At 41.5% G+C, this 20,522-nt stretch overlaps 1 protein-coding gene across 1 annotated transcript; it reads left to right on the forward strand.

Annotated features, from left to right (window-relative positions):
* Positions 1–8,773: 8,773 nt before the first annotated feature.
* LOC145957896 (uncharacterized) lies at positions 8,774–18,696 on the forward strand. The gene is made up of 3 exons (XM_083074324.1): positions 8,774–8,879; positions 18,041–18,357; positions 18,430–18,696. Exons 1-3 carry the CDS (start codon positions 8,774–8,776, stop codon positions 18,694–18,696), a joined length of 690 nt encoding a protein of 229 aa, XP_082930450.1.
* Positions 18,697–20,522: the final 1,826 nt, after the last annotated feature.

Below are 20,522 nucleotides of genomic sequence, written 5' to 3' on the forward strand. Positions count from 1 at the left end.
TAATACCTCATGCGTCCTCATCATCATTTATAGGTTCACTAATACCCTCTCGATGTGAGTGAAAGAGACCCGTGACTATTGAGATTCTCCGTTGTGGAGAGATAATAGTCTAGGGAGGGTGATAAACTTTCATCTTAAAAAGGCAGCGCCTCAAAGATGAAAGGTTATCAAGCTCATGTCAAGAGCGTATTCATGAATAAACTAATTAGGTTAAAAAATTCATTTTAGAAAGTGGCTGGTCATCTCTCTGTCCTCACACGCGCAAAGAAAATCAAGAAAATGGAAGCGCTAGAGGAACAAAACAAGAAGCTCACGACCGAGCTTTCACAGCTCAAAGAGCAGATGGCGCAAATGTTGGAACTCATGCGTCACCATAACATTCATGGATCTCATCACAGTGACCATGGGTCCCATCATGAGGGAGAGGAGGAGGAGCGTGAAGAAGATCCTCCACATGCCATACCTCTTGGGGCTGGAATTATGATCAAAGAGCCCGAGGTTTCAAAAGAACAATTCCACGCCCTAGAGGATCGGTTGAGGGCTATGGAGGGGCATGATTTTGATGTCAAAGATGCCGCCGATATGTGCTTAGTGAGGGACATTCAATTCCCTCCTAAATTTAAAGTGCCAGATTTCCCGAAATATGTGGGATCGACTTGCCCCAAGAGTCATCTCACCATGTACTGTCGCAAGATGGCTGCATATGCCACCAATGAAAAGCTCTTAATTCATTGCTTTCAAGAGAGCTTGGCTGAAACTGCACTCAACTGGTATATGCAGCTAGATGGAAATCTAGTACACACATGGAGGCAGTTGGCTGACGCCTTTCTCAAGCGCTACAAATACAACATCGACCTAACACCCGATAGGTCGGATCTTCAAGCCTTGAGCAAGAATAATGATGAATCTTTCAAGGCGTACGCCCAACGTTGGAGGGAGTTGGCGGCACAGATAGAGCCCCCGCTGTCAGATAAGGAGACGGTGTCCATATTCATCAACTCGTTGACTGGTCCCTATTACGATAAAATGATAGGGAACACAACGACACTCTTCTCGGACATCATCACTATTGGGGAGAGAGTGGAACAAGGACTTAAAAGTGGGAAGCTGGCTAAGCCTTCCCAATCATTTGAAGCCAAGAAGACCTTCGGGAAGAAGAAAGAAGGAGGAGTCAACGCTGTAACCATTTCTCCATCTTCTTCCACTTCGAAGTCGGGAAAGTCGCAATACAAGCCTGTGAGGAAGTTTGATAAACTTCCGACCACATATAGCGACCTCCTGCCGAAGCTAGTGGAGGCGCAACTTCTAGCTTATGTTCCACCGAGGAAGTTTGATCCACCATACCCCGATTGGTACAAACCACAAGACAATTGTCTATACCATTCGGGGGCATCGGGGCATTCAACGGAGGACTGTAAAGTTCTCAAATATAAGGTCCAAGACCTTATTGATGCTGGGTGGGTCACCTTCGATTCGACAGCGCCCGACGTGAGCAAGAATCCTCTACCAAAGCAGGAGTAGAGAATGGCAAGCCACAATAGGGCCCCTTCATATTTTTCTTTTCTTTTAGGGACTCATGATCAGTACCCGAGATCATGAGAACCTTTTCATGTAAATAAGGGTTTTACAGTTTTTTAAAAATATCAATAAAGAGGCATTTTTTCACATTACTCTCTTTTTTGTTCTTTTCTCTCTTTCCCCATTAACATTAATAAATTCTAAACCTAAACAGAACCAATAAAATAATTATGTCTGTAATTGTTCGCTCTGACCGGGATCCGAAAGTTGAGGATAAATGGGTTGAGTTGGACAGTAATGAGGAGACCATTTCTCCGGATCTGCAAAGATTGCTAGATCAAGAAACTCGTCTACTCCAACCGTGTCAAGAGAAATTGGAGACCGTGAATTTGGGGCAGGGCCGAAAGATATAAGAGGTCGACATTGGAACCCATATCAGTGATGAAATAAGGACACATGTTTCCACTATGATTATAATAAAATCATTCTTCATTGCTTCTTTTCTTGCTTATAATAAAATTCTAAACCGCATCATTTTTAACCCTGTTTGAATAAACATGAATAAGGTTAAAATCATCTTAATAATAATAAACCCACATCATTTTGTGTGGAAGTGTGCACGACAACTTGGAGCACCTTTCCTTGGCCTCAATAAGTACCGTCATGGATAAAAAGAAATCCATTCAGGATAAAAATCCTTTAAAAAACAAAAAGCTCGGCAGGAAACCCAAAAAGGGGGCTGCACAAAAATAAGAGCAAAAGACCCGCTAGGAATCCCACGAAAGGGTGACCTAGGCAAAAGTTAGGGTTACAAAAATAAACAAAAACAAAGGTCCGCTAAAACGCCACAAAAGGGTGTTTTAGGCAAAAATAAGGACAATCAAAAAACAAAATAAATTCATGATGGTACCATCAATTGAATTCAACAAGGGGCTCAAGAAAAGCTATCCAAGTTGTCAAAGCACAATCATTAATAACAAAGATGTGCTTAACCTCATAAGTGTTTAATCGAACAAGCCTAAACACATAAGCCTACCTTGGCCATCCATTCTTACAAAATCCATTTTTCAAAAAATAAAATAATCCCCTCTAAAACACAAATTTTTGAAAAATATACTCTTTCCTTTCTCTTCTCTCTTGTCCCAAAGGATTTTAGAATAATCTAGTGGAAGCATGGAGAAATAAATCATCACTGATAATGGATCCAATCTAAATAACAAGATGGTGGAAGAACTGTGCCAAGAGTTCAAGATCCAACACCACAACTCTTCCCCATACCGACCAAAAATGAATGGGGCAGTCGAGGCAGCCAATAAGAATATCAAGAAGATAGTACAAAAGATGGTTGTCTCATTCAAAGACTGGCATGAGATGCTACCCTTCGCTCTCCATGGTTATAGGACTTCAGCACGTACATCCACAGGAGCTACTCCATTTTCCCTTGTTTATGGAATGGAGGCAGTTCTGCCTGTTGAAGTCGAAATACCTTCTCTGAGAGTAATCATGGAAGCAAAACTTTCCGAGGTAGAATGGGTTCAAAGCCGGTATGACCAGTTGAACCCTATCAAAAAGAAACGGCTGAACGCCATATGCCATGGTCAAGCCTATCAGAGGAAGATCAAAAAGGCTATTGACAAGAAAGTCCACCCTCGAGTCTACCATGAGGGAGAGTTGGTAATGAAGAAATTACTACCAACTCAAAAGGACAAAATCGGAAAGTGTGCCCCAAATCACGGAGGACCATAAGTGATAAAACGAGTCTTCTCAGCAGGAGCATTAATCCTCACAGACACGAATGGAGAAGAACTTCGATACCCAGTCAACACTGACGTGGTAAAGAAGTATTATGCTTGAAGACGTTGCTTGCATAAGCCCGCTAGGATGAAAACCCGAAAAGGGCGTCCTAGGCAAAAATTAGGGAGAAATAAAAGCCCGCCAGTACAAGGGTACTAGGCAAAACAAAGGCAAAATTATCCCCGCTAGGATACGTCCTAGGCAAAAGTTAGGGGCAAAAATGTAAAAGCAAAGCAAGCAACGATCGCTTAAATCGAAAACCGAAAGGCGGTTCAAGTGATTATCTTCTAGAAGCAAGCGTCTTGCAGCATCTACACTCCTGGCTCAGGCCGAAGCAATTAAGGGAACGTAAAGAGCAACAATTACAGATATAATTGTTAAGCCCAATGTATATAGCCTACCTTGGCCAGCCATTCTTCAGAAACTTCCTTCTGTATATCTTTCTGTAAAAACACTTGTGAATATCAATAAAATATCCATTTGTTTCTTTTCTCTCTTGACCATGTGATTATGCCTCTAAATTGATGTTTCAAAAATTGTACGAAACTCTCTTAATAATCGGTCAAATAAAGAAAATTGGAGGGGTTCCTATAAAATCCATAAATCTCCTGCATAAAGGCTCATAAAAATACTCCCTCGCGTCAATGACAGAAAGTCCTCCAAGAAGAAGAGGATAGGGAGAGCCACTCACTTTTCTAAATAAATGAACAAAAATAAAAAATTGTATTGCATGCATCACACATATTAAATGCACATTCAAAGACCTTATCATGAGGCAATTGCATAAAATAAAAAAATAGAAAATTGCTTGTGTATGACAGCAGCAAACAAAATGCAAAGATTCAGAAAATCAACAGCGTCATACAGAATAACTGAGCCTGGAGAGGCTTGCCGAAAGAATACTCTCAGAATAACTGAGCCTGGAGAGGCTTACCAAAAGAATACTCTCAGAATAACTGAGCCTGGAGAGGCTTGCCGAAACAATACTCCCACAGAATAACTGAGCCTGGAGAGGCTCGCCGAAATAATACTCTTTCAAAATAATTGAGCCTGGAGAGGCTCGCCGAAATAATACTCTCTCATAATAACTGAGACATTTCTGTACAGAAAAAGCCGAAAAACAACTGAAAAGGCAAAAATACAGAAAAAAGCCAAAAAATGACAAAAAACATAAAAAAGGCAAAATACAGAAAAAGCCAAATCAGAAGAAAAGGCAAAATACAGAAAAAGCCGAAAATAAAAAAGGCAAGGATATAGAAAATCCAACAAACAATTTGTACCGAATAACTAAGCCTGGAGAGGCTTACCAAAATAATACTCCACATCCTCCACAGTATGCAGAATAACTGAGCCTGGAGAGGCTCGCAGAAATAATACTCCCCAGAGACACCTCAGCTCGCGCTCAGAACAAATCCCCAGCGAGAGCTATCAAAGCAAGATCGACAAAATTCCCAATGGAAGTACGATCTCCCAAGCAGAATATCCAAGTCAAAGGACTTAAACTTCCTCAGTGAAGATAGCTCTCCAACTCAAGTGTTGAGTGAGGCTAAGCCTGCAGAGGCTTCCTAAATAATACTCTGGGATACATAAGATCCCTCATTCCCCAATCGCCTACTCAGAGGCATCCCTGCAAAAAGAGAAAAATCAAAAATATCAATAAGTATTCCCCAAGCGGAATCTGGCACTCAGCCGAACACTAAACTTCAAATCCCCAGTCGCCTACACAAGAGGCACTCCTTCAAAAAGGAAAACCCAAAGAAAAAATCAATAACAATTCCCCAAGCGGAATTTGGCTTTTTAGCCAATCATTGAACGTCAAGCTGATACGCCTAACAGAAGAGGCTAATCAAAATCAACGACAGAATCCCCAGCGGATAACAGCCTACACAGAGGCGACAAAAATCAGAAAACCCAAAAGAGATACCCGAATAAAGATAACCGGGATACTCCACCAACGTCAAAGGACGTCAGCCAAGCATAAGGCATCGCTCAATTCAAGAAGAGCATCTGTGTCTACACCCCAAGGAAACAGAAATTCCTCAATGGGTACCAACAATGCAATGCAAGTTGGGGCACAGGAACCTATGAATGACTGCACATCCCCTAGACGGATCCCTGCGTTATCCAGCCCTCAGCGGCACAAAATCAGAAAAACCGTCGAAGCAGCATCGTGGACTGTGGAGACAAAATCATCTCAAAGCCTGAGAGGCAATATTCAGATACCCAGTTGTCGAGAGCACCGAGGTATACACAAGCCTGAGAGGCAATACTCTGCTACCCAGTTGTCGAGAGCACCGAGGTATGCACAAGCCTGGAGAGGCAATACTCAGCTGCCCAGTTGTCGAGAGCACCGAGGTATGCACAAGCCTGGAGAGGCAATACTCAGCTGCCCAGTTGTCGAGAGCACCGAGGTATGCACCAGCCTGGAGAGGCAATACTCAGCTGCCCAGTTGTCGAGAGCACCGAGGTATGCACCAGCCTGGAGAGGCAATACTCAGCTGCCCAGTTGTCGAGAGCACCGAGGTATGCACAAGCCTGGAGAGGCAATACTCAGCTACCCAGTTGTCGAGAGCACCGAGGTATGCACCAGCCTGGAGAGGCAATACTCAGCTGCCCAGTTGTCGAGAGCACCGAGGTATGCACAAGCCTGGAGAGGCAATACTCAGCTACCCAGTTGTCGAGAGCACCGAGGTATGCACCAGCCTGGAGAGGCAATACTCAGCTACCCAGTTGTCGAGAGCACCGAGGTATGCACAGGCCTGAGAGGCAATACCCAGCTACCCAGTTGTCGAGAGCACCGAGGTATGCACAAGCCTGAGAGGCAATACTCAGATACCCAGTTGTCGAGAGCACCGAGGTATACACAAGCCTGAGAGGCAATACTCTGCTACCTAGTTGTCGAGAGCACCGAGGTATGCACAAGCCTGAGAGGCAATACTCAGCTGCCCAGTTGTCGAGAGCACCGAGGTATGCACAGGCCTGGAGAGGCAGTACTCAGCTACCCAGTTGTCGAGAGCACCGAGGTATGCATGAGCCTGGAGAGGCGACGACTAATACTCAACCTGGAGAGGCTACTCAACAATTTTCCACCGGAAGACACTACAAGTCAGAAGGTTGGCGTATTACCCGGACAATTGGGTCAACTCCTTTACTTGTCAATCGATACACCAAAAAGACCGTTTGACTAAGTAAAGGGGGGGCAGCTGTAGACCCCTAAAATTGTCCGGGTCGGAAATAAAGCTTGAAGACTCTCGAAGACTGAAGGAAGATCAGCCAGAAGGACTCCTGGAAGGCCCTAGGAGGGTTCTCTGTAGGTCTAGAGGTCTTAGAATAGCTCAAAATAAGGAAGTGGAGGGAATGAAGCCCAATACGGCCGTACTGAACTTAATACGGCCGTATTGAAGCTTCAATACAGCCGCAGTGAACTCAATACGGGCGCATTGAAATTTCTGAATTTCAATACGGCCGTATTGAACTCAATACGGCCGTATTGAAGTTCAAAAATTTCAATACGGCCGTATTGCTCCTGTAGGCCGTATTGCGCCTATTCCCTATAAATATGACGTCAATTGGACGTCATTCCACACTTTTTTAGATAGTTTTAACCCTCTCCTTGAGTATTCTGGGGTTTTTGAGCAGTGTTCTGCCCTAGAAATCTCTCTGGGAGTCGATCCGACGAAGTTCTGGAATTCCGAGCACTTAGCTTGGAGATTCGAACCTAGTCGAAGGGAAATCCTCCGGATTTCCATAGTCAAAATTTTATAGGAGAGAGCGAGCGAGCTTGTAGAGCGAGGGAACGCCAAAAAGCTTCCCAGTTTTACTCAATATATAAAAGCACGCTTCAAGAGGTTTCTTCTTAAATCCTTCCTTTTACTGCTTTCTGTGTGCATATTTAAACTATTATCATGTAGATAGTTAATTTATAATCGCTTATAATAAATAGGGGTAATTTAGTAATTTTATACTGTTATTTTAGAATATAATCTGTCATAGGGAACCCGAAAGGGGCGCTGTGGGGTGCTAACACCTTCCCCACGCGTAACCGACTCCCTTACCCGACTCTGGTTGTAATGGCCAAAGTTGATTTATAAAATCAATTGCCTTATCCCTTTTTCCAATGTTTTGAGTAAAACATTGGTGGCGACTCCACGAACCCTCCTTTTGCGAAAACCACTAATCCATGGAGGGTCCCGCTTGGGATTAATATGGATTGGTGAGACTTTTAATAAATAAATTGGATAAGATCGACAAGGTCTCAGTTTGAGAACAAGTCGTTCTAATAATCCAATACATTTTCAAAACTAAAATAAAAGCGAGCTCGACCGTCTTCGCGACCGCCGAGGCCCGTTCGGGCCGGTGGCGACAGTAATAGATTATCTCTGTTATGAATATAACTGAAATAACTGTTTCCTTGCACATGAAAATCGTCTTTAAATAAGATTAAAACTGAAGCTTTTAAAAAGAGAATTTTTTCACACACGAACTAGAGAGATTTTTTTAATACACATTACTGCAAAAGAGAAAAAGATTTTCTGAAAAAGAAAGAAAGAACATATCTGCTGAAAATCAACTTTTGGAAAAAGAAGTGTGCAAGATCAATTCAAGAAGATGAAGTTCATATAGAAAATTCATTCTAAACTGGTTTACATTGTTGAAGATCATATCTACACGAACAGGTGTACTCGTTTCTGATCTTTTGTTATTGTTTGAATGGTTTTAACTCTTGAGATTAGAGAATCTCTGGAAGAGTTGTGTAAAGAGAAATCTTGAGATAGGTTTTTCTCAAGTAGGATATTGTGGGATCAATATTCTTGGGTTATATGTTTCTTGTGGAGTCAAGAAATGGTTTGTTAATCTTGTAGGTGTCAAGATTTGCTTGTTAAATTCATTGATTGGATATTGCTTGTGCAGGGTGCATGTAAAGAATATCAATAGTGGATTTGACTGGATTTAGAGGTGTATCTAAATCTGAAACTGGATGTAGGCCTTTGGATGGCTGAACCAGTATATATCTTGGTGCATGATTTTCTTAACTCTTACACTCTTTACATTCTGTATAAGTTTCTTGATTAATGTTGTATGAAGAAAAACATTATCTGCAGAAACTGAACTTTAAAGATTCTTGGTAATTGATAAATTCAATCTTTACATATCTTGTATTAGTCGTGTTATTCAAATCTTGTTGGATAAGCTGTGCATATATAACTCTGAATTACTTTTTATGTTTAAAGGTTTGTTTTAAATCAAGATTTGTTTGGTAAAGATTTAGAAAGCAAACAAGAAAAGGAAAAATAACATAGAATCTATTCAACCCCCCCTTCTAGATTCTAACCGTAGGGACCAACAAATATGTTGTAGGAGGGTTTAGTTGAGCAGACCACCCATGGCTCATTTGTTTCCCATGGTCAGGATGATATCCTCAAAACGGCCATAGGAAGGCCAGAGCACGCAGGCCGTGTGCATGGTGTTGGTGGTTCTTGGAGCCACCGAGATTTCTTTGGTGCACGATCATCGAGGAGTACTGTTGACTCTTGCAGTCAAGAGGCTATGCAAAGAATGGAGATGCAGTTGTAGACCCCTAAAATTGTCCGGGTCGGAAATAAGACTCGAAGACTCTTAAAGATCAAAGGAAAGTCAGCCAGAAGGACTCCCAGAAGACCATAGGATGACTATCTGTAGGTTTAGAGGTCTTAGAGTAGCAAAAAATAAGAAAGTGGGAGGTTTAGAGCTCAATACGGCCTCCTTGGAGTTCAGTACGGCCGTACTGCATGTTTTGCACTACAATACGGGCTGTATTGAATCAATACAGCCGTATTGAAGCTCAATACGGCCTCCTTGGAGTTCAATACGGCCGTATTGCATGTTTTGCACTACAATACGGGCCGTATTGAATCAATACGGCCGTATTGAAGTTTCTGTACTTCAATACGGCCGTACTGAATTCAATACGGCCGTATTGAAGTGCAAAAACTCAATACGGGCCGTATTGAACCCAGGAACCGTATTGAGCCTCTTCCCTATAAATATGACGTCAATGGGACGTCATTTGACACTTTTGGACTGAGTTTTAACCCTCTTCTTGAGTATTCTGGGTTTTTTTTGAGCAGTGCTCTGCCTAGAAATCACTCGGAGAGTTGATCCGACGAAGTTTTTGAGTTCTGAGCATTCTGCTTGAGTCTCAAACTAAGTCGAAGGGAAATCCATCGGATTTCCAAGTCAAAAATTATTTTTTAGGAGGGAGCGAGCGGTCTTCAAGATATATAAGAAAGCACGCTTCAAAGGTTTATCTCTTTAAAGTCCCTTCTTTTACCGCTTTCTGTGTGTACATATTTAAACTGTCATCATGTAGATAGTTAATTTATAATTGCTTAGAATAAATAGGGGTAATTTAGTAATTTCGCACTATTATTTTTAAATAATCTGTCATAGGGAACCCGAAAGGGGCGCTGTGGGGTGCTAACACCTTCCCCACGCGTAACCGACTCCCTTACCCGACTCTGGTTGTAATGGCCGAAGTCGATTTTTGAATCGATTGCCTTAAACTTCTTTTTCCAATGTTTTGAGTAAAACATTGGTGGCGACTCCATGAACCCTTCCTTTTTATGAAAACCGCTAATCCATGGAGGGTCCCGCTTGGGATTAACATGGATTGGTGAGCCTTTTAATAAAATTGCTCGTTTGACAAGGTCTCAGTTTGAGAATAAGTCATTCTAGCAATCCATATTTTTAAACAAATAAAAGAGTCCAACCATCCTTCGCGAATGCCGAAAGCCCGTTTCGGGCCGGTGGCGACAGATGGCGACTCCACTGGGGAAGCCTCGAGAGTCAGTCCCATTTAGTGACAGATTATTTTTAACAAATAATAGTTAAAATTACTTCATTACCCCTTTGTTTGTATGATAACATGCTTTATTTATATGGCTTTAATAACTGTTGTATGTTTAAATTTTCGCAAATGTTTGAAATAAAAACTGCACACGAACCTTTGCACACAACAGTTCCCTCTATACCCGGGGGCATGAGTGGTAAGCCATAGGGAGTGGATGTTAGTACGGCCGGTTGTCGAATGGGTCTATAGGTGCCCGTAGACCGTTGTCGGAAAGCATCACTCAAGGTGATAACCATGAACTCGAGTCCGACAGTGCGTTGGAGCTTTCCATCGGCTTACGACGAGAGGAATTGGGTCCCTATAATGGGGGCACCTTGGGGGCCTCAGACCGGTGAGAACAGTTAGAACCACCTTGAATATGCACTTTTCTGCAGGATACCCCTACCTCGTGATTCGCTCGTGACTGTTCGTGGATGAGTGAATTGTTTGTGCATTGTTTATGTGAAATTGTTTGAGCATACATTGCATTTCTTTAAACATACAACATTCCTATTCTTTTAAAATAAAAATAAATAGGAATAAGAATCTTCCATTGCATGGTGTTAACATCTACCTTCATCACATTCATATAGGTAGTTTCCCTTTTCACCCAAAAAAATACAAAAAACAAAATACCCAAAAAAAAAAAAGGAAAAAAGGGTTATTTATCCAAACCAAGCAATATCATGCATCATCTTAGGGACATCCTAAAAACATGATAATGCTTAGTTGAATAAACACAATGCATGCATATTCAACATCATCATCTCATATCATGCATATAGATCATGGAGGGATCTAGGAGTCATTCATTTCATACATCTCTCCTAGTAATCCATTAATAACAGTAATAAAAAGAAAGAATTAATCGATGCGTATGTTCAAGATGGATCGCACGCCATTTGTTATTAAGCGTAAGCCAACAACCGCGCCAAGCGAGCGCACATCAACTCTGTTGTTGGTAATCAAGACGAATAAAGGGGAAGGTCCAACACCATTAAGGATCACTGCTCCAAGACCTTTCCCCTACGAATCAAAAAAGGCTGTGTCGTGGATATACGACATCCATTCTTCTGCCTACAGCGATATCTCTAACATCGCTGGACTTGGGGGCATGACTAGGAGTGGCAGGATCTACACTCCCGAAGATCTGCACGACAAAGCTCCCAAAAATAAAGGAAAAGAAGAAAAGAAAACCGAGGAAAAAGAATCCGAGGAGGAGACAGACGAGCTGTTAAAGTTTATCCGACAGAGCGAGTACTCCATCGTGGATCAACTTCATAGGACGCCAGCAAAGATTACGCTGTTGTCGTTGATCCTAAGTTCCGAACCGCATCGGCAAGCTCTGTCGAAAGTCTTGAACGAGGCATATGTGTCGCACACTATCTCCCAAGACAAGTTTGAGGGGATTGTTAGTCACATCACGGCTAGTGATCACCTCACCTTCACCGATGAAGAAATCCCCGCTAGGGGACCGAATCATAACAAGCCCTTGCACATCTCTGTAAAGTGCAAGGAGTATCACATCGCTAAAGTCTTGGTAGATAATGGATCTTCCTTGAATGTGATGCCAAAAAGAACGCTCAAGCAATTGGCAATCAAGGGAGTCCAAATGCGCCCGAGCAACATGATCGTTCGAGCCTTCGATGGTTCTAAAAGAGAAGTGGTGGGAGAGATCAATCTTCCAATCCAAATTGGACCCACTATCTTTAATGTCGAATTCCAAGTGATGGACATTACTCCCGCATACAGCTGTCTCCTCGGCCGACCTTGGATTCATGATGCGAAAGCTATTCCTTCTACGCTCCACCAGAAAGTCAAGTTCATAGTGGATGACAAACTGGTGACTGTACAAGCTGAAGATGACATACTCATCAGCAAGCCATCCAACATACCTTATGTGGATGCAGCAGAGGAAGCTTTGGAAACCGCCTTCCAAGCATTGGAAATTGCCAATGTTGAGACGTTTCCCCGAGAAATGAAGAAGGTAGCCCATATGCTCGCTAAGAACGGATACTTGCCAGGACAAGGATTAGGCAAGGACTCCCAAGGAATCCCGGAGCTACCCATTATCAAGGATAATCCGGGGAAACAAGGGTTAGGATACAACCCCGTTAAAGATCAAAGAACAAAGAGGAATCAAGATCCTTCTCGACGTTCTTTAAGCCAGATCTTTAGGAAGGCTGGTTCACAAATATCAAGGCCGGCTGTCGTCATCAAGTGTTTTTCTTCTTCCGATAGGGATGTATAAACTCGATGACTGTTAGAGATTACTCCTCGGGGACAGCCCGACCCCCGAGCCTCGATAGGGCACATGTTTCCACTATGATTATAATAAAATCATTCTTCATTATTTCTTATTGCTTTTTTTCTTGCTTGCAATAAAATTCTAAACCACATTATTTAACCCTGTTTGAATGAACATAAGTGAGGTTAAAATCGTCTTAATAATCAATAAACCCACATCATTTTGTGTGGAAGTGTGCACGACAACTTGGAGCACCTTTCCTTGGCCTCAATAAGTGCCGTCATGGATAAAAAGAAATCCATTCAGGACAAAAATCCTAAAAAACAAAAAGCTCGGCAGGAAACCCAAAAAGGGGACTGCGCAAAAATAAGAGCAAAAGACCCGCTAGGAATCCCACAAAAGGGTGACCTGGGCAAAAATTAGGGTTACAAAATAATGAACAAAAACAAAAGCCCGCTAAAACTCCACAAATGGGTGTTTTAGGCAAAAGTTAGGGCAATCGAAAAACAGAATAAATCCATGATGGTACCACCAACTGAATTCAACAAAAGGGCTCAAGAAAAGCTATCCAAGTTGTCAAATCACAAATGTTAATAACCAAGACGTGCTTAACTTCATAAATGCTTAAACAAACAAGCCTAGACACAATAAGCCTACCTTGGCCAGCCATTCTTACAAAATCCATTTTTCAAAAAATAAATAATCCCCTCTAAAACACAAACTTTCGAAAAAAATATATCATTTCCTTCTTTTCTCTCTTGTCCCAAACGATTTTTGAATAATCTAGTGGAAACATGGAGATATAGTAGTCAATAGGAGGGTTGACACATCTTCTAAAGGAAAGGAAAATCATTTGGTTGATGACACCAAAATCTCAATATAACATGCATCATTCCTCGGTTACAGAAAGTCGGCAGCGCACAGTCCGTCTGGAGGAATGGCAAAATCCAAGCAAAAAATGCATCGGTTAATTCTTTTGAAAAAAGAATCAAATAGAATTAGGTGCATCATACTGCATACATGCATACAGATGATAGGTGTAATGGAAGATCACTTATTCTCTGTTTATTGAAAAAAAAACAAAAAAATATAAACTTCAGAAAAACAATACGCCCGTATCATGTTCAGTACGCCCGTACCAAAATTAGGGTTATGAACAAATTTTTCAATTCAATACGGGCATACTGAAATGAATAACGGCCGTATTGGCAATAACAGAAATCCTCCCTCACGTCGATGACAAAATTCCTCCAAGAAGAAGAGGATAGGGGGAGCCATTCATTTTTTCTAAAAAACAACAAATTAATAAAATAATTAAACTTGCATTTTGTGCATCACGCACATTAATTGCATATTCAAAGACCTTACCACGAGGCAATTGCATAAAATAGAAAAAATAGAAAATTGCTTGTGTATGACAGCAGTCAACAAAAGCCGAAAATGAAAAAAGGCAAGGATACAAACAATACTCCTCAGTTTGTACAGAATAATTGAGCCTGGAGAGGCTTGCTGAAAAAATACTTCCTCAGAATAATTGAGCCTGGAGAGGCTTGCCGAAATAATACTCTCTCAGAATAACTGAGCCTGGAGAGGCTCGCCGAAATAATACTCTCTCAGAATAACTGAGCCTGGAGAGGCTCGCCGAAATAATACTCTCACAGAATAATTGAGCCTGGAGAGGCTCGCCGAAATAATACTCTTTCAGAATAACTGAGCCTGAAGAGGCTTGCTAAAATAATACTCCTCAGAGACGTTTCTGTACAGAAAAAGCCAAAACCAACAAAAAAGGCAAAAATACAGAAAAAGCCAAAATCAACAAAAAATACAGAAAAAGCCAAAACCAACAAAAAAGGCAAAAACACAGAAAAAGCCAAAATCAAAAGGCAAAAACACAGAAAAAGCCAAAATCAACAAAAAGGCAAAATACAGAAAATCCAACAAATTATACAGAATAACTGAGCCTGGAGAGGCTTGCTAAAATAATACTCTCCAAAAGACATCTCAGCTTGCATTCTTAGGCTGAACAAGAAAAGCAACTCATCGTACAGAATAACTGAGCCTGGAGAGGCTTGCCGAAATAATACTCATACAGAATAACTAAGCCTGGAGAGGCTTGCCAAAATAATACTCTCAGAATAATTGAGCCTGGAGAGGCTCGCCGAAATAATACTCTTAGAATAATTGAGCCTGGAGAGGCTCGCCGAAATAATACTCTCAAAATAATTGAGCCTGGAGAGGCTTGCCGAAATAATACTCATACAAAATAACTGAGCCTGGAGAGGCTTGCCGAAATAATACTCCCAGAATAACTGAGCCTGGAGAGGCTCGCCGAAATAATACTCTCTCAGAATAATTGAGCCTGGAGAGGCTCGCCGAAATAATACTCTCTCAGAATAACTGAGCCTGGAGAGGCTTGCTGAAATAATACTCCCCAACTGTACAGAATAATTGAGCCTGGAGAGGCTCGCCGAAATAATACTCCCCAGAAATATCTCAGCTTCCACTCACAGGCCAAATTCCCCAGTGAAAGCTATCAAAACGAGATCAGCAAAATTCCCCAACGGAAGCATGATCCAAACAAAATATCCAAGTCAAAGGACTTAGACTTCCTCAGTGGAAGGTAGCTTTCCAACTCAAGCGATGAGTGAAGCTAAGCCTGAAGAGGCTTTCCAAATAATACTCTGGGATATATAAACTTTAAATCCCCACTCGCCTACTCAGAGGCACCCCCTCAAGAAAAATCACAAAAGACAAATAATCATTCCCCAAGCGGAATCCGGCACTCAGCCGAACACCAAACATCAAGATAATTCGCCTACACAGAGGCATTCCTACAAAAAGCAAAAATCCAAAAGATCAATAACAATTCCCCAAGCGGAATCTGGCTTTTCAGCCAAACATCAAGCGTCAAGATGATCTGCCTAATAGAAGAGGCTAATCAAAATCAATGACGAAATCCCCAGCGGATAATAGCCTACACAGAGGCAACAAAACCAGAAAAACAAAAAAGAGTCGCCCGAATAAGGATAACCGGGATACTCCACCACCGTCAAAAGGACGTCAGCCAACCATAAGGCACCGCTCATCTCAGAAAGAGCATCTTTGTGTCTACACCCCAAGGAAACAGAAATTCCTCAATGGGCACCAATTACGCAATGCAAAATTGGGACACAAGAACCTATGAGTAACTGCACATCCCCTAGACGGATCCCTGCGTTATCCAGCCCTCAGCGACACCAAAATCAAAAACAACCGTCGAAGCAGCATCGTGGACTGTGGAGACAAAACTATCACAAATCCCTGGAGAGGGTAAACTCACGCTACCCAGATGTCCAGAGCACCGAGGTATGCACAATCCCTGGAGAGGGCATACTCAGCTACCCAGATGTCCAGAGCACCGAGGTATGCACAAAGCCTGGAGAGGCAATACTTAGCTACCCAGATGTCCAGAGCACCGAGGTATGCACAAAGCCTGGAGAGGCAATACTTAGCTACCCAGATGTCCAGAGCACCGAGGTATGCACAAAGCCTGGAGAGGCAATACTTAGCTACCCAGATGTCCAGAGCACCGAGGTATGCACAAGCCTGGAGAGGCAATACTCAGCTACCCAGATGTCCAGAGCACCGAGGTATGCACAAGCCTGGAGAGGCAATACTCAGCTACCCAGATGTCCAGAGCACCGAGGTATGCACAAGCCTGGAGAGGCAATACTCAGCTACCCAGATGTCCAGAGCACCGAGGTATGCACAAGCCTGGAGAGGCAATACTCAGCTACCCAGATGTCCAGAGCACCGAGGTATGCACAAAGCCTGGAGAGGCAATACTTAGCTACCCAGATGTCCAGAGCACCGAGGTATGCACAAAGCCTGGAGAGGCAATACTTAGCTACCCAGATGTCCAGAGCACCGAGGTATGCACAAGCCTGGAGAGGCAATACTCAGCTACCCAGATGTCCAGAGCACCGAGGTATGCACAAGCCTGGAGAGGCAATACTCAGCTACCCAGATGTCCAGAGCACCGAGGTATGCACAAGCCTGGAGAGGCAATACTCAGCTACCCAGATGTCCAGAGCACCGAGGTATGCAATGAGCCTGGAGAGGCGACGACTAATACTCACCCTGGAGAGGGCAAACTCAACCTGGAGAGGCTACTCAGCAATTTTCCACCGGAAGACACTACAAGTTGGAAGGATGGCCTTATTCCCTGGAAAATTGGGTCAACTCCTTTACTTATCAACCGGTACACTAAAAGGCCGTTTGACTAAGTAAAGGGGGGGCAGCTGTAGACCCCTAAAATTGTCCGGGTCGGAAATAAGACTCGAAGACTCTCAAAGATCAAAGGAAAGTCAGCCAGAAGGACTCCCAGAAGACCATAGGATGACTATCTGTAGGTTTAGAGGTCTTAGAGTAGCAAAAAATAAGAAAGTGGAAGGTTTAGAGCTCAATACGGCCTCCTTGGAGTTCAGTACGGCCGTACTGCATGTTTTGCACTACAATACGGGCCGTATTGAATCAATACGGCCGTATTGAAGCTCAATACGGCCTCCTTGGAGTTCAATACGGCCGTATTGCATGTTTTGCACTACAATACGGGCCGTATTGAATCAATACGGCCGTATTGAAGTTTCTGTACTTCAATACGGCCGTACTGACTTCAATACGGTCGTATTGAAGTGCAAAAACTCAATACGGGCCGTATTGAACCCAGGAACCGTATTGAGCCTCTTCCCTATAAATATGACGTCAATGGGACGTCATTTGACACTTTTGGACTGAGTTTTAACCCTCTTCTTGAGTATTCTGGGTTTTTTTGAGCAGTGCTCTGCCTAGAAATCACTCGGAGAGTTGATCCGACGAAGTTTTTGAGTTCTGAGCATTCTGCTTGAGTCTCAAACTAAGTCGAAGGGAAATCCATCGGATTTCCAAGTCAAAAATTATTTTTTAGGAGGGAGCGAGCGGTCTTCAAGATATATAAGAAAGCACGCTTCAAAGGTTTATCTCTTTAAAGTCCCTTCTTTTACCGCTTTCTGTGTGTACATATTTAAACTGTCATCATGTAGATAGTTAATTTATAATTGCTTAGAATAAATAGGGGTAATTTAGTAATTTCGCACTATTATTTTTAAATAATCTGTCATAGGGAACCCGAAAGGGGCGCTGTGGGGTGCTAACACCTTCCCCACGCGTAACCGACTCCCTTACCCGACTCTGGTTGTAATGGCCGAAGTCGATTTTTGAATCGATTGCCTTAAACTTCTTTTTCCAATGTTTTGAGTAAAACATTGGTGGCGACTCCATGAACCCTTCCTTTTTATGAAAACCGCTAATCCATGGAGGGTCCCGCTTGGGATTAACATGGATTGGTGAGCCTTTTAATAAAATTGCTCGTTTGACAAGGTCTCAGTTTGAGAATAAGTCATTCTAGCAATCCATATTTTTAAACAAATAAAAGAGTCCAACCATCCTTCGCGAATGCCGAAAGCCCGTTTCGGGCCGGTGGCGACAGTAGTTTGAAGAGAAATTGAAGAACATGCGAGAAGAGTTTGAACAGATGTTTGAACTTTTGGCTCGTTTTTAGCAACAGACTGCAGTTGCTCATGATGGTGTTCGAGTCAGCACTAAAGGGAGTTGTGCTGCTCCAGATCTCTCAACGGAACAGACTCACACTGATGTACCAAACCAGTGTGAGTTATATGTTGAGGATGACCCCCCACGGTTAGTGGCTATTGGCCGAGTATTTGAGGGTGGCTTAACCATCCATGGTGTCCCTCTACAGCCAGATTGGACACGAGTTGTGGTTGACCAAGTTCAAGATGTTGCTGCTCTAGTGCCTTTCCCCAATACAGAGGTTCAACTAGTGGGGCAGGCAACCGACACATTCTTAGCTTGGCCAAAGCGTTTGGTCATGCCGCTTTCAGCACGGGCAAAGGTAATACTATTATTACTCTTTTATATTCTTATAATTCTATTATTGTTTAATTAATTTTGATTATTTCTTTAGGATTTTATCAATCGTGGTAAGGAGGTCATGAGAGAACCTCATGTTGATCATGCTAATATCGCAGAAGTTGAGGATGATCCCATATCTAGGCTTCTACCCATATTACCACGATTAAAGAAGAAACCAATTCAATTGCAGTGGGACATTAGAGTTTTTGGAGTTGATAGCTCTGATGTTCCACTATACATATCCCTGCCTGATGCATTAGAGATTGTTGGGGGAAACTCCATGTTAAATATATCTATCATACAGCTGTGGGCCATATAAGTCATATTTTCTTTTGAGTCTAAATTTATAATAATTACATTTAACTTATAATAATTATTTGTGTTAGGTACATGGACAAATTGAGTGTGGAGCAAGCACAAGCACAAGTATATGGATTTATTGAGCTTCAATCCATCCAAAAATCAGGAAACACTCAGGTCCACATCCAGCAATATATGCAAACATGGATGAGTGACTCATAAAGAGATATATACATGGCTCCATACATTGACGGGTTAGTTTTTTAATTGGTTTTTTAATCATGGTAATTTTATACCTAATTTGTTTGTCATACAATGTCGGTCCCATTGGCAATTAATGATAATCATTCTTAAGGAATACACCGTGGTGTGGTTTTGTTCACTACATCGAAAACCAAGCCACGATATTAAATGCCAATTACAAGGGTAACTAAAATTTTTCATTATCTTTTAAAACTGTAATTATATATATTGGCTAACATCGGCTTTTATTTCAATAGAATCGTGTCTAGAGCTAATATTTTAAGTGGAAGAAGAAGATCATCAAAGACATTGCACTTCATATACCCTAAGGTTAGCAAATTAATTAATACAGTCAATAATATTTAAATTTATTGACTTTGGAAATAATAGTTATTTGTTTCTCATTTTAGTGTAATAAGCAACAAGATTCATTTGAATGTGGCTATTACATCATGTATTGGATGAGAGCCATAGTTTCTGCGGGTATTACTGATTCTTGAGCGCAGGTAATTTATATCAAAATTTATTTAAGTATATTTACCTTTACGATAATTAACATTGCATATTAATGACACTTAAATTAATGTTTCAGGTCTTTCAAGATCCATCTCCATTGCCCGAAGATGAGATCATGAAGATAAGAGAACAATGGGCAACTTTTTTTCTTCAAAGTATATATTAGTTAGATTTCTAAGTTTAGTTAGTTAGATATTATGTTTCTAGTTTGATAGCATTGACAAACATATGTTTTATAGCTTTTTTAGGATTATAGGATTTACATTGTCATAATTTATGTTTTTTAACATTTATATATTATTTTCTTTGTCATTCAATTTTGAAATATAATTTAAATTTATATTCTGGACTGCCTGGTTTAGGTTTTTATATTATGGACTATATATGCAGGTTTTGGGTATATCAATAAACAACCAAAATGTAAAAAAAAAAAAAAAACGCAACAATTTACGTCGGACTATACCTTGTCCGACATAAATTTACGTCGAAAATAGCTCAGGCCGACGTAAATTTACGTCGGACAAGGTATAGTCCGACCTAAATTGTTGCGTCATTTTTTCCCTTTCAAAGCCCTTTTTTATGTCGGGCACAAGGCATCTCCGACGTAAATTTACATCATCGTTTAGAGGCGGCGTAAATTTACGTCTCCCGTATTAACGTCGGAGCCTTTTCCGACGTAAAAGCCTCAAAATATACGACATAAAAGACCCCTTTTGTACTAGTGATTCTTTTATAGACAAGTCTCTTCAAGCTCAACCCCAACTATTCTTTTACACACAAACCTTTCCAGGCTCTACCTTATAATAATGGTTATAAAGGTATTACAAGGTTGTTGTTGTTGTCTTCTTTAGACGTGATTACAATAAAAGTTTAAGTGTAAGAGATCTTTTTTAGAATATTTTCTATGTGCGTGGTTCTCTCTTGTGTTATATGTGTCTCTTGAGTTCTAGAGTTTCATATATAGTAGCTTCGAAAGAGATGACCATTTCAACTTCTTGAAATTGATTTACAGAATTGCTTCATTTTACTTCTTCATTTGATCTAAAAAGAAAGGAAGTATCTATTGGTACATTAAATACTCCAAAT

Source organism: Cajanus cajan, chromosome 5 (genome assembly GCF_000230855.2).
Source record: "Cajanus cajan strain Asha chromosome 5, NIPB_CcT2T_4, whole genome shotgun sequence".
Lineage (NCBI taxonomy): Eukaryota > Viridiplantae > Streptophyta > Magnoliopsida > Fabales > Fabaceae > Cajanus > Cajanus cajan.